Source organism: Epargyreus clarus, unplaced genomic scaffold (genome assembly GCF_041222505.1).
Source record: "Epargyreus clarus isolate Ecla_fem2 unplaced genomic scaffold, WU_Ecla_fem_2.2 ptg000007l, whole genome shotgun sequence".
Taxonomy (NCBI): domain Eukaryota; kingdom Metazoa; phylum Arthropoda; class Insecta; order Lepidoptera; family Hesperiidae; genus Epargyreus; species Epargyreus clarus.
In genome coordinates, this window is record NW_027332215.1 from 20,644,773 (window position 1) to 20,659,533 (window position 14,761).

The 14,761-nt window shown below is 33.4% G+C and overlaps 1 protein-coding gene across 2 annotated transcripts; it reads left to right on the forward strand.

Annotated features, from left to right (window-relative positions):
- Positions 1–3,133: 3,133 nt before the first annotated feature.
- On the forward strand, positions 3,134–9,619 carry nes (lysophosphatidylcholine acyltransferase 3 protein nessy). Of its 2 annotated transcripts, none has more exons than XM_073075062.1 (4): positions 3,134–3,341; positions 4,478–5,189; positions 5,270–5,404; positions 5,925–9,619. In XM_073075062.1, the coding sequence occupies exons 2-4, from the start codon at positions 4,481–4,483 to the stop codon at positions 6,524–6,526; spliced, it is 1,446 nt and encodes a 481-aa protein (XP_072931163.1). In that variant the 5' UTR covers positions 3,134–3,341; positions 4,478–4,480; the 3' UTR covers positions 6,527–9,619. The 2 variants fall into 2 exon arrangements, with proteins under 2 accessions (XP_072931163.1, XP_072931162.1); XM_073075061.1 differs by having other exon boundaries at positions 3,134–3,318.
- Positions 9,620–14,761: the final 5,142 nt, after the last annotated feature.

A 14,761-nucleotide genomic window follows, 5' to 3' on the forward strand; every position in this document is an offset into this window, starting at 1 on the left:
TAGGTATATTGATAACATTTTTATTTAATAAATTTTAATGTACCTGTATGTATTACGAAATCACATGTTTTTATTTTTTTTATTTTCTTAAATTTGTTTTCTCTTTACAGCACCGCAACATAGTTCATACAACGGACATATCTTACATAAAATAATGATTTAAGTGTTTGTATATGCTAATCTCGCAAAATACTCAAACAATTTCAAATAAATATTTGTCATTTTATATAGTTGTATTGTTATGATTTAAAAAAACTTCATTGGCAAGGTCGGCCTATAACACTCCATCCTGGGAGGCTTGCAAATTTCTTTAAATTCCCTTGTAAAAAATTGTAACAGAATGTAGAAATTTGTAAAAGGTATAAACTTCTTAGACTGAGTGCCTCATTCAACTTTTATTAATTTAGACAAATTAATTAGAATTTATTTGGCGCATATTACAACTTAGTCAATTTAGCGCTATGTTAGTGCCAGTGGCGGATTAAGGTCGTCGGAGGCCCGGGACGGAAAGTTGAGTGCATACAGTGCAAAAAGTTGATTTTTAGGCACTTATAACATGTAAGTTACTAAAATAATAATTCAATTCAGAGTAAAAAGCTTGGGATGCTTGATATTTTAAATGTTACAATCATTCTATTGACAATTATCTATGAGAGAATAGTTATAATCCGCAGTAAAATGCGCCCCACGCTTTTTACTCTGAATTGAATTATTATATTAATAACTTAAATTATTTTATTAGTTTTGAGTTCTATGAGCAGTAAAAGCGTGTTTTTTAAAACCAATATTTATTTATAACTTTTTAGTCTGTGGTAAACTCCAAAATTGGGGAATTAATTAATCTAATAAGGATAATGACAAACTGTTATCAAATTATTGCATTATCATCGATCCTTGATACGTTTGCAAAGTTTCAAATTAGTCAGAGTTGCGGAAATTGGTGAAAATTGAGCTCAAAGATACAACCCAAGCTAATAAAAGTGTGTTAAGAACATAAGAAAACATTGACTGAGAAATATAGATGTCATATATCGATATTCCGTAATAGGGAATATGCATGTGATTTAGATTTGCTTGTTATTTTTTTCCTCGGTACATTACGGTCCTGAAATTACATATAAACGTTTATTTTTTCTTTATTTCGTATTAAATTGTTTAAAACTTTAATCAAAAATCGTAAATTATGCGCGAGAACTTCAAATTTGCAAAACGCATCCCCATTGGTCGAATCGAAAATGACGTCACATAGCGTGTTACGATGTTTATCGGCGTCGATATTCAAACTGTTTGAGAGAAAAATTGTTTTTGGCTATATTCCTACAGTGTTATTTATTACCTAGTAGGATTTTTCTACATAGTATTATTAGAAATAATCAAGAACAATGATTGAAAGTAGTTTTGTCAAAGCATAATCGGACTATTTACCTAAAATATGCAAAATGAATAAACTGGTTTTTATGCATAGGTCGATTCAGAAAATTTTAATTGATCATAATTTATTTTGTTAACATTCTTTTTTTCTATAATAAAGGAGAAGCAGACAAGCATACAGTCCACCTGATGGTAAGTGGCTACTGCCGCCCATGGACATCTGTAATCAACCCCAGATAGGATTAGATATTCCCACCTAAGGTCGGTCATAGATGCGCCGCTACCCCTGAGGACTAAGCTGGAACGCCTTGGAAAAGTCTGTCTCCCTCACCACACCCTTCAAACCGGAACATAGCATCGCCTAACACTGCTGTTATTAGGTAGAAATAGGTGTGGCGGTGGTGCCGCCGGAGTCGAACCACAAAGGGTTCTACCACCTTCAACCTATCACCTATGTTCACCTATCTTTATAATATTATAATAGATTATAATGCGTTTTGTGTGTTTAACGAAGTAAATGATCAATGCAATATTTTAAAATTATTTACCTAAAATTATTGTTTGTTATAGTAAATGCAAATGTTAATGCGATTTTGGAGATACTTTATCTGTTTCCTATAATCTTGCACCACATTTTTCGTATTTTCGCATCTTTTGCAAAAGAAAAAACACTATAAAATGTATTTATAGTAGTGGTTCAAATCACGCTACGTGACGTCATTCGTCGTCGTTCAAAGAGCGCGTAAAATGGCGGCGTTCAAAGGTGTCAAATTTCATTGATACTTTAAATAATTTTTAAAAAAATATTTCAAATACTAATAAAAAAAATGTGAGCCATCACGGGACGCCTGGCAGATGTGAAACAATGATATTATTTTGTAAAAGTAATATGCAGAAAAGAACATATTGTGATAGGAACTAAATATGTCATAATGATAAAATAAAATATTACGTTTTTTTTCTAGATAACGATGACTATTTATTGAATAAACATTTATTTTCATTAAATACAAAAATTTACGAATTTATTTCAAATCATGACTACTTAATTCGCACAGTCGATTGCGCATGGCGACGCGTCGCCACACCGTACACACTACTGCATATAGACTGTATATATATATATACCATCGTATAGCGTGGCCACGGCATGCGTCGCCACGCCAGAAATCGGTTTTACGTGCGGCTATAGATGTTTCACATCAAAATTATTTATATTTTTAACTATGTTAAAACGATGTGATAAGTGGTTTAAAATAATAAAATAAAAATGTGCATATTCCCTATTATGATAGTATTATAATATCGATGTTTCACTAACAACATATTTTCCTTCCACAGCCCTAACTGCTCCAATTCCGATGCATTACAGACTGATTACTGAGTACTAGGGATGGCGATTCTTTCCAAAAAAGGTCGATTCTTGAATCGATTCGAATGGAAGTGTGATAAATCGACCCCCAAAAAATCGAGGCCCAAAGAGACGATTTTTCAAAAATCGATCCTCGATCTCACCTGCTTCGCCCCTAAGAAAGATCGAGTGAAAAATAAAGTTTTCCGTACCAAACAACTACCGAAATACATATCCGCTAGCAAAAAACCTGTATAACTATAATTGTTAATATTTAATCAACTTTGAAAAAATCAAATGCGATTTTCTGGGTTGAAAGATCGATTCATTGAAAACTGGAGATCGAATAAAATAATCGATTTTTTGGTCCAAAAGATCGACTATTCGATTAATCGATCTCAGATCGCATCCCTACTGAGTACTGTCTGCTCACTGCTGTGTGTCTTGACTTCGCCGAGGTTCGGTTTCGATTATAGAATGCCTTGATGCTCTATGTATGGGTATTACGGCTTTGATTCAAAACGTATTTAAATTTCAATTATTATTGTACCCTATATTAAGACGAAGTGTATAATTAAAATTCCATTTTTTTAACAGTGAGTATTGCCCACTAATATTGGTATGTATAGTAATATAAGAATATATTTTTCTACGGTTGCTTTTATTACAAATTATGTCAGTAAATTAAGTTTAGGGTCGTCTGATATGACGATTTTATCCGAGTAAACATTAATATATTATATGAAAAAGAGTTAATGGGAACTGATTTTGAGGTTGCAAGTATAGTATTTACAACGTATACAAAAGATCGTTACAAAGTCCTGGGTCATTACTATTTACTCTCTAATGTTTGGGGGTAAAATAAAGTAATGAAAAATAGCGAACACGACTATAATCTGATTTTATATAGATTGTAAAATATTGAATTCACAGTGATAGTATAAGAAGAAAGAAAAGATAAGAAAAAGAAAAAAATGCATTGTCGAGGTTATTTAGGTATGATTCACTGAAAAAAACTGAAAATAGTCCACACTGCTCACACTGCATCACAATGTGGGAACAGCATATCTGGTTAAAATGTGACTACCTTTCTAGTAAACCATAAAAGCCTACTTGTTAATGAAAATGTCATTAGTAAGCTTTTTAAACCAATCTTTCAAGTTAGTTTAAAATTATCAAAATTGTTCAACATTTATTAGAAAACAACATACTTTATATATTGCTTTGACTGATAAAGGCTAAGCAAATGAATTTGAAATTATGTATATATGAATGAACACACAAAGCATAATCATTTGTACTAAGTGTGCATCTGAAACAGTGCATATAAAGTCTGCTGATTGTCAATTCTGGTGTTAATGTGCAATCATCTGCTAGTGATATGATGCACAGAAGACTAGACTATGCTTAAATATTAATAGAAAAGTAATAAATCTTGCATGATAAACTGCAACTCAATTCCTGCTTTGGTTTAAATGCACTGTTCATTTCAATTATGTTATTAAAATAACAATAAAAAATAATTTCATATTGTGATGATAAACAATTTATAATATGCTAATATAAGGGAAGAATGTTTATAAATCTGTTATATTTATATAATGTTAAAAAGTAATTTAATCAACTTGAAAATAGGGATTTTATTTTTATTGTGGTTTAATTATTGACCAAATTTCTGCTTTTAAATGTAGTCTTAGTTTATTGTAATGTCATATTAGTGGTATTATAAAACATTAATTTTATTATTTTTTACAGGAGATGTTTGGATTTTTTATGTCATTGCTAGGATGGGTGGGGCTCAGTCCTGTACCATTTGCAGCAAGTTTGATTGGCACAACAGAACCGGCACTGAAACTTCTACTGTCTATTTTAATAGCATACCCGTTGGCTATATTATACCATAAACATGTGAGAGGCTACAAGGAATACAGGAATCTTTACTTCATTGTAACAGGAGTAGATTTGGCATTCTATAATTTTGGTCTATCCATGTTTCACAACACAGTGCCCGTTGTTGTTATCTACTTCTCTACAAAGTTACTTGGGCCGGGGAAGTCAAACGTCATTCTTTCATTTGTTTTTAACCTGTCATATCTACTGGTCGGATATGTTATGACAGAGTCGGAAGATTATGATATCACTTGGACAATGCCTCACTGTGTGCTAACTTTAAAACTGATTGCCCTATCGTTTGATTTGTGGGATGGTAAAAAGATGTTGAAGGGTGAAGAATTATCTGCTAACAATAAGAAAACAGCCCTCACTGAACCCCCCACCTTTTTGGAACTCATTGGATTTGTATATTTCCCATCTTGCTTCCTGGTAGGACCGATATTCTCTTTCCGGCGATACATTGACTTTGTATCAGACAAGTTTCCACTTGATACTGAATCGAAATACTATGAGAATTATGCTATTAAAAGGCTGGTTCAAGGAGTGGCATATTTAGTAGCCTTTCAAATTGGAGGTTAGTCATTTTTTATTTAAAATTCATTTTTGATTGTATCATACAAAAGTAGAATGCTCTAACCTAATTCTATGTTTTAGTGTCGGTGTTCAACATGAAATACATGATGTCTGATGAGTTTTGGGAGACCTCCATCTTCTATCGTCACCTTTACTGTGGCCTGTGGGCACATTTCGCGCTGTACAAGTACATCTCATGTTGGTTGTTAACTGAAGGTAATGATGATAAATTTAAAAAAATAAATTAATCATAATAAACTGAGGATAACCATAAAAGTCATTTTTATAATGATAGCTAATTTTATAATCAGCCTTTTGACTGATTCTATATTCTGACTATTACTGAGCGGGGATATAATATTTGAAATTATAGACTTTGTCCCGGTTAGGTACTGTTCTGATTTTTTTTTTTAAGGGGATATTTAATAGGGCCCTCAAATGGATCCCTACTTTAAGGCCCTAGGCCTAGGCAGTGGAAATATTTTATATTCTTAATATTATCAATGCAAATGTGAGTTTGTTTGTTTGTTTGCAACCCTTTCACGCCGTAGCTATGTAAATTTTCTACACATGTCTGGGGTTCTTAAAAGGACATAGGGCACATTTTATCCCGAAATAGATAAAAATATCCTAATGTGAGCGAAGCCGCTAGTAAAAGCTAGTAATTTTGTAATTAATAGCCAGTTACAAAGTTAGTGTTCAATGATGAAAATTCAATGATACATATTTGTTGCAGCTTCCAGTATTCGTTTTGGATTATCTTATAATGGTACAGAGAAGACAGATGAAGGCGAAATTTCGAAGTGGGACGGATGCAACAATATCAGACTCATGACATTTGAGAGTGCTACCAAATTCCAGCACTACATCGACAGCTTTAACTGCAACACCAACCATTTCGCAGCGGAATACATATACAAGCGACTTAAATTCCTCGGTAATCGTAACCTCAGTCAGTTTTTCACTTTACTCTTTCTAGCACTCTGGCACGGCACCAGATCTGGCTATTACATGACGTTCTTTAACGAGTTCATTATAATATTTATGGAAAAGGAACTAGAGTACATTATAAGCAAGACAGATATTTATCACAAATTGTGGCAGAGCCCTGCTAAATATTTAATGTACTTTTTCCTTAAAATGTACACAATCGTATTCATGGGTTGGAGCCTAGCGCCCTTCGATCTCAAGGTGTTTTCTAAGTGGTGGAGCGTCTACTACAGTCTATATTTTTCAGGCTTTCTGATATTCTTGCCCTGGGCATTCATATACAAACCTCTCGTAAAAAATGTTGTAAGATCATTTTGTCCGCCTGCAGTTAAGCCGAAGGAAAATTAATATCTTTCGTAAATGTGTAAATGCACAGTACAATTTAACCTATTATAATTTAACCTAGTGAAGCTGATTTACTGACGATGAAAACTGATTACACAGTAACTACTCAATTACCTGCATTACAAAAGACGTCCCTATTAATATTTTATTCGTAAACACCAAATATGTACCTATATAAATAAATCGATATATTTGTCACTATTAGTAGTAGTAAATTAGACATGCAATCAATTTAGCCGTTGAAAAGCACGTAGTAATACTAGGTATATAGCACGCTGTTCTTAGTACCTCTTTATGCGGAATCTTAAATTTAATGATCATAACCCTTGTTCACTCATTAAGAAAGCCTGCTTATGTTTAACCTTCACTTCTTTGAAATCTTAACTTCTTCGACTATTTCCTAAGCACAAAACATTTAAATTTTAACTCCCTACCCCTTTCAATCTATGTCTGTTTTGACGAATTAACTTCTTTCTTGGCTTATGAAAGTAATTTTAATCTAATGATTTACTCGCTGTATAAGGCTAATCGTTAAGGTGAACATCGCAAACTGTGACTTAATTCTAATTCAGACATGTTGTTTAACGACCGATAATTTTTCGAACCAGAATAGTTAATGAAATTATGTCTAAATATGTACTTCCAAGCGCCTGTTACACAAACTAAATTCGGTCAATTATGTAAATTAAATAAATAAAATACAACGTGATTATCGCATACTAACACTATCATATAATTTGCATTTTACTAAGGCATCGGATAAGCAAGAAATGATAAATGGCGCTTCTTTATACTTTATATATTTTTTGCAATTTGTCAAGTTTTCTCCGTCTTCCAAACCACGTCCCAGGCACCGATTGCGTGATCGAATCCTCACGGACAATAAAAAATATTGACGACATTATCGCATTCGGTACGCCAATGTCGGAAAGCTTCGGAATAATATTTCAAACACTTCCAGGATATCGAAATCCATGGTAGTATTTTATCTTTATAATAAGGAATAGTCTTTCATAGTTTAACCGTCGAATTGTGATACTTAAATAGATGTCCTATGTGCTTAAATAAAGTATTACTGGCGCATTACATAGTAGTACTCGTACATTACATATAGCGAATGTTACAAATGTTATGTAAAATGTAAAAGAATTGCTCCTTATATTTACATTACCAAATGTTGACAATAAGACTGCTCTCGAGTGTACATGTGGTTGTCCAAAGGACGTATTCAAATATAAATAATCTTAAAGGCGCTTGCTGGATTTGGGTCTTTTGCCTACAGCATCATATTAATTTTAACATTAAAGTGGAGTGCCTTATATCGCTAGCTTTGCATTGGTTAAATTGTTAAATAATTGTTAAGTGATATATTTATTTCAAATTTTGAAAATACGTTGACTGGCTTACCGGTGGTTATCGACCATGGCTCTCTATAGACATATGCAACACCAGAGCTTCCAGTGCTTTTCTGTTATAATTCGGTTAGGGCATGCATTGACGAGAACGTTTTCCATTCCAACTCAAATCTTTGTCGTGCCGATCGAAAGAGCATGCAATTGCATCGTGGTTGGTGGTATGGCGTTAAAGCTTTAGACCAGGGTTCGTTAATTGGCGTCCGAACTCAAAAGGCTATAGTTAGTCATAAAGTCTATCTATTTTAAATTAACAATTTTCAACTTTCTATGTACTTTCAATTGTATCATTTTGATCAATCTGACCACACGCGACATTGATTGCAGCCCCTTTGTTCTAGTTGATAGTGGAATGCCATAGGAGTAGTTGGTAGAAGAAGTAGTTGTTTTAAATAGCTTTTTAAAGCATTTGCACATTGTAAAGTGGAATCACTTACCTAGATATACAATTTCGAGAAACAGCTCTAGGTTCGTTAGGTAGCCAAGGGTGAGTTAATATAATAATAATTAATATTGTATTGTATGTATTATACATTATTTTTATTACTAGCACGGCGTAGGAAAACACGGTGAAGATGGATACATGTAAGTCTGAAAGTTCTTAAGTATGTGTGAATTCTATATTCTTTGGCATATAGAAGCGGGACGGTAATGGGTTGACGTCAAAAAGGCTGTAGCTTAGGTACATAATTACATATTACGTATATACCGCTGCTCGATACCTGAAAGCATATATTATTATTTTGTATTATTCAAGCAGATACTATAATATTACGCTTTATACGTGCTGTATTGTCACCTGCATCTTCGGTAAATAGTGCTATACGAGTATGACTGTTGACTGTACGTAAGAGCGTAATAAGCTTTTCTCGAATGTTGCACATGTCTACAAGAGATTGCAAGGGAATATTATGTACTTTGCCATATGGTTTTCGATTGAGAAAATGTACACAATTACTACACTTATAGCCTCATTCAAATAGTAAGCAACAAGTGTCGTGTACGTAAATGAAATGTCAACGTAACAAAATTAGAAACGTTACGTAAGTAGACTAAAGAGTTTGATTAGAAATTAGTAGTCAATGTAGTGTGTTATTCATGGTTAGAACTTGCTATAGATAAATTTTAATATAGTTTGACATTATTGTCGTCCACTTTTTGCCTACTTGATATTAAATGTTATAAAATAAAAGTTTATCAGCCCACAGAGGCCAGCTTCTTATTTAAGTTTTAATAAATATTTTTTCTATATATATATTATTTTTTTGGCATCGTTAAACTTTTACCACTTAACATTAAACAATAATACCTATCTGCTATGTACCCTAAACGAATGTCATAATAAATCGAAATATAAGTATCGTTAATGTCGGCGAAATATCCGTGTTGGGGCACAATAACTATTTTACCTGTTAATTTTTACTCTTTTTATGTAACTTTAAATGTAATTATGTTGCTTAATATTTGCGTTGTTTGTACTTTTACTTGTAAACTTAATTTTGTAACATAATGCTCAGGGGCCGTATACTGTAATATAGGGAAGCTAAATAATTATATATATTTAAGTATTAGACCTATGTAGTTAAATACCTCTTGTAGTAATTTAGATCTCAATTACGCAAATTGTTATTTATTCAAGTAAAGGTACAGTGAAATAAAGAAGCAAAGTTATTTATTTATATAATCACGTGTTTTATTATGAACCTTACTAACTGCTAACGTCGGATTTACAGAAGAGAAATACCTTCCTAAGATATTGTTATACCAGTAATGTAACTAATTGTAATGTAATTAAATTTGGTATTTTTATTTCTATTAACATCAACGTTAAATACTGATTTTCTGAATAATAACAGTAACGTTGTGCACTGCAGTTTTAAGGTGTAGTCGCCTCATATCGGTAAGGGAGACACTTGTATGAGGCGTTTCAACTTAAACCTCAGGGCATTTTTGGGCTGGTCTCACGCAGGACTATCTGGTGTTGATTACAGATTGATGCTGTGGAGGTTTTCGGAAAGAGTTATTTGTTGTCTGTCAGCGTCATGAGTCATTTTTACAATTTCCCTAAAGTGAAAAGTTTTGCATATTTAGTTTAATTAATAAAATATATTTTTTTAAAACTAGATCTTACGTTGCTTTTTAATAATTTGCACATTTCTTTTTCATTATTATTAGAAAAAATATATTAAAACTGATAAATATTGTCGTTAAAGCTTTCCATTTTTGGGTAGTTTTGAAAGCTTAGCAACATTATATTGACTAGTGGCGGCCCTCCTCCCCTGCACTCAAAAATGGCATATGATAAACGTAGTGAATATTTTTTCAATATATAAGAGTAGCAGACGAGCACGCAGACCACCTGATGGTATGTTTGCTGTCATGTACTCGTACATTACATACGTAATCAACCCAGATAAGATTCCTGCCTGAGGTCAGGTACAAATGCGCAGCTACCCCTGAGGACTAAGCTGGAATGCCTTGAAAAAATAGGTATGTCTTCCTTACCGCACCCTTCAAACTGGAATGCAGCAGCTCTTAACATTGCTGTTAATAGGCTATGTGGCGGTGGTGCTCTCGAAGTAAAACCAGTGTTCTGTCATCTTATTTTGAAATGTACCTAGATATTTTTTTTTTCAACACCTACCTAAGGACACTTGGTATTTAATACAAATATATATAACGACACATTAGGTAGATAAGTGTCGAAATATATCCAATCGTTTGGAAGATTTGAAATAATAAATAATAATCATACAAGATATGCCCGTAAAACATAACTTTTCTTGGAAGTCTGATAAAACTTATATCTCAATTGAAACGTCAGTATCTATATTTTGTAATCAATCAATAGGAAGATAAATTCGTTACTATATTTTTAATTTACTCTAAAAGTTGTAACTGTACTGACGTACTCGTAATTAGGCTAAAATAGATAATAACATAACCAACAAAACGCCAGATAACAATTGGTAGAGAGTCATTTACATAATTACATGTACATATAAAGAATAGTAGGGAATGAATTGTTTAAGTACCTACATAATAAACATGTAGTAGAAATAGGATTTAAAATGAGGTAGGTACTACTCATTACAGAGAGGCTTGAAGCCGAAGTTCACTATCAATCATGCATTATCCCAAAAGACTGCTAAATGCAGATGCGGTCCCGCAGGGGGAGGGGGCGTCACAGGCGTCATGACCAAAACTTTTTAATTTTTTTTATTATGTAACAGTAGCAGACGAGCATGCAGTCCACCTGATGGTAAGTGGCTACTGCCGCCCATGGACATCTTTAATCAACCCCAGATAAGATAAGATATTCCTACCTGAGGTCGGCCACAGATGCGCCGCTACCCCTGAGGACTAAGCTGGAACGCCTCGGAAAAGTCTGTCTTCCTTACCACACCCTTCAAACCGGAACACAGCAGCGCCTAACACTGCTGTTATTTGGTAGAAATAGGTGTGGCGGTGGTGCCGCCGGAGTCGAAACACAAAGGGTTCTACCACCTTCAAAACCGTCGAGACCGACTCGCACTTGGTCAGTTTATTTTTCACGGGGAAACCCTGCATGGATTCTTCTCTGCCGTGGGGGTAGCGGAAAGGATTTTTTGAGTACTGGGGGTCCGGAATAATAATATGTTCAATAGCCTGGATGAATAATTACAGTTCCTAAAGATCTCTCGCATTTTATTGTATTTTTTTAATAATCTGAAAGTCTATACAAGTCTAATCTAGGTTTTAAATATTCATACAAGCATCGATATTATTAGTAGTATATCGATGCATACAAGGATAAGGTGTCACTAATTGACATTAATTATAGGTATGTAATAAATTATCAAATGATGAAGTACGAGTAGGTATATCGCTGGTTTGTTGAAAAATGACAAGTTACAGGTTAAAGGCGACAGTATTTGACTCATAGACCTGTATTTTTAGTTACTGGCATTTGCAGACATAGGACCGATATCTATACCCAAGCCCATCGATATACTACTAATAAAGACGAAAATGTCATTGCCCAAGCCAAATTGGAAGAAGGACGTTTACCAACAACCGTTGCTTAGCAACCGATAAGGGCCCTATAACAAAAACCTTTTTTTCGTCAGAAAATATTTGCAAAATTAAATAATATTGTAAAATTAAAATTGTTTTCCAGCAATATTGCTTGTTCTGCTCAGCACAGTATGTCTGTTCTAAATTTAATATTGTAATTAGCTTTCGAGATTAATCTCGCAAAATTCAATTTTTAATTCGTATTCAAACATGTACTTACAAGATAAATGTATACTTCTTGTATTTATAATGCTGTGTGAAATTATATTTTGGTGATATTTATACCTATGCATACGAGTCAAATATTACGATGGACTGTAAATTGGTAGATAGGTACTCGTATCCTTATTCCTTACACAAACCATGCTGGTCCGGTGTGGATTGGTAAAAAGTATTATACATTAATTGAAATTCTGCTTAGAAAACCAAATCAGAATCAGACCAAATGTTCCAAAAACCTGGCATGAACTGTCTTCGCATCGTGGCGGAGTGCCTATATAGAGTCAATTTTCCGAACAATACGATAACTATGAAGTCAACATTTTACACAAATAAGAGCTCAGGAAATAGCTGACACGTTGGTATAACATAGATTACCATTTTATTCATTTGCATAGATTTTGTATAGAGCGGCAATAGATATTGTTGTTTTATATGCGGTGCTCGTCTCATTATCAGTATCAACCATCGATATACTACTAATAAAGACGAGTATATCTATGGTATCAACCTTAGTCACTTACCTATATAAAATACTTAACTAAACTGAAGTCATTTAAATTTTATAGTTACCCAGGTTAAAAGAGTTTGTATTAATGGTATTTAATAACTTCGTTGTATTAACAGGTTCCCAAGTACTTACGAGTAGATACCTATATCATGTTTTTATGCCGTTGGCCTCATACAAGTTATGCATATTTAACTACCATAATATGTTTACGGCACATATTAACTTTTGACTGCGTTTTTAGTATAAATGATACATAAAAAGTCAGCCGTTTCTGGCATCTCACATAATTTTATAGGTACCTAAGTAGGTAATTATTTATCTCCATGATAATACCTATGTCTATATAATTAATCAAAGAAGAGCATTCATACTAACATAGACTTAAGATTTTTCGTCCTATATCGATAAAATACTACTATAGTTATTACTACAAACGGCATAAAATGCCGAATAATACCGAATGTTCCAAGTTTTTGCTTACAAAAACTTGTTGATGGTCTGTTTTTGATGTTTCAAGTTTTTGCTTACAAAGACTTGATACATTCGGACACTTGAGTATCAAATTACCTTCAAAATATTACCTACCTAAGTTCTTAGGATATGAGTTATTAGGTTCAAAGTCAATTCAAATCAGGCTATTATACGATATATAACTGCGCGATTGAGTTGTACGAAGTGCTGTTACGAAATGAATTTTCCGTGATGTTGCCGTGGCCCCGTGCCCGTGAGCAGAGAGCACTTTTTCATTCAGTTAGCGAGCGTAGGCGGGCTTGGGAACCAACATCTGCAGCCAATCCCTTTCAGCGTCGTCTATCGATTTACTGCCTCCCCTGAACCTCCGAATATCCAGTATTTTGAGCTCCTGAGTATTTTTTACGCTTATAAAATAGTTATAACGAGAAACGGAAGTAACTTTGCAGGAAAATGACGCTGATTACAATTTCAATATAACATACTAGAAACCTAGGTTTTCAGTATTTATCTGCAGACTACAATTCTTTAAGAAATTATCAGATCTGAATGATCATTACTTTTACCTAGTACTTACTTTGCCCTATAAAACTTTAGCGGAGTGTAATTAAAGAAAGGTACCTACTTGATATTTATTTACTGCATTGCATTAGTGTGTAACTTTTATTTTATATTTGGATATTTCAACCTGCAAGAATACTTTATTGATGATAGTAGGTAGTAGCTTGTATAAGTGTATCTTATATACCTACGCACTTAGGTTTCTTCGCTTACCTACATACCCCAAATTCGCTAACCTACCCCAAGGTGTACCTAAGTCACTATTTTTGTAGATTATCTCATGTTATGGCTACTTATTGTCATCATTACTTTTATGACCATCAAGTGTTACCAAGGTTATTACAATATTAAATAGGTATGTTACATGGAGGTGGCCTACCTATTAGTCTAGTACCTAAATAATTATTATTTAATAGTACGTAACTAAATTCTTACCGTATGCTTAGATTTAACCAAGGCCAACTAATTCAGTTACAAAGAGCAACTCGTTCATTCTTGCCTTGAACTAAAGTATAATAGTATATTGTATTATTTCTGTGTCTTATTCTTATACATAATGTACAATAGGTACAATTCCGATTTTTAATTAATTCTGAAATAAATTTACATTACAGACGAAATACCTTGAAGTAGATACTTAAACCAAACGGACAGACTGTGAAGGTTTTGTGAAAGGGTTCCGTTTTTACCATTTGTGTAAACCCTAAAAGCATAGGTACTTTCGTATGGAAATAATGAAACTGAGTGGATGTACCGTAATCCGTATCGCAGTCTCTTCCCCCTGGGAACTGCAACATCTGACTACTCAACGCAGGGAAAGCCTTGTAAACACAACCTACAATAAATTTAGTTACCCACTTAGTACAAAAAAGTACGTTATCAAACAGGTTTATTTCTCAAATGTAATATCCATTGAATAATTCACAAGCATTTTTAAACCTCTATGAGATCTCCTACTACTGCAATAAAATTGACAGAATTCATACAAGTTTTTAAAAAACTGGTGTT

Bases quoted from the DNA above. Each gene is read 5' to 3' on its own strand.
- nes (XM_073075062.1), top strand. From the start codon at position 4,481: ATGTTTGGATTTTTTATGTCATTGCTAGGATGGGTGGGGCTCAGTCCT. The intron at 5,190-5,269 runs GTTAGTCATTTT...TCTATGTTTTAG, and splicing joins AGTAGCCTTTCAAATTGGAG to TGTCGGTGTTCAACATGAAA. The intron at 5,405-5,924 runs GTAATGATGATA...TATTTGTTGCAG, and splicing joins ATGTTGGTTGTTAACTGAAG to CTTCCAGTATTCGTTTTGGA.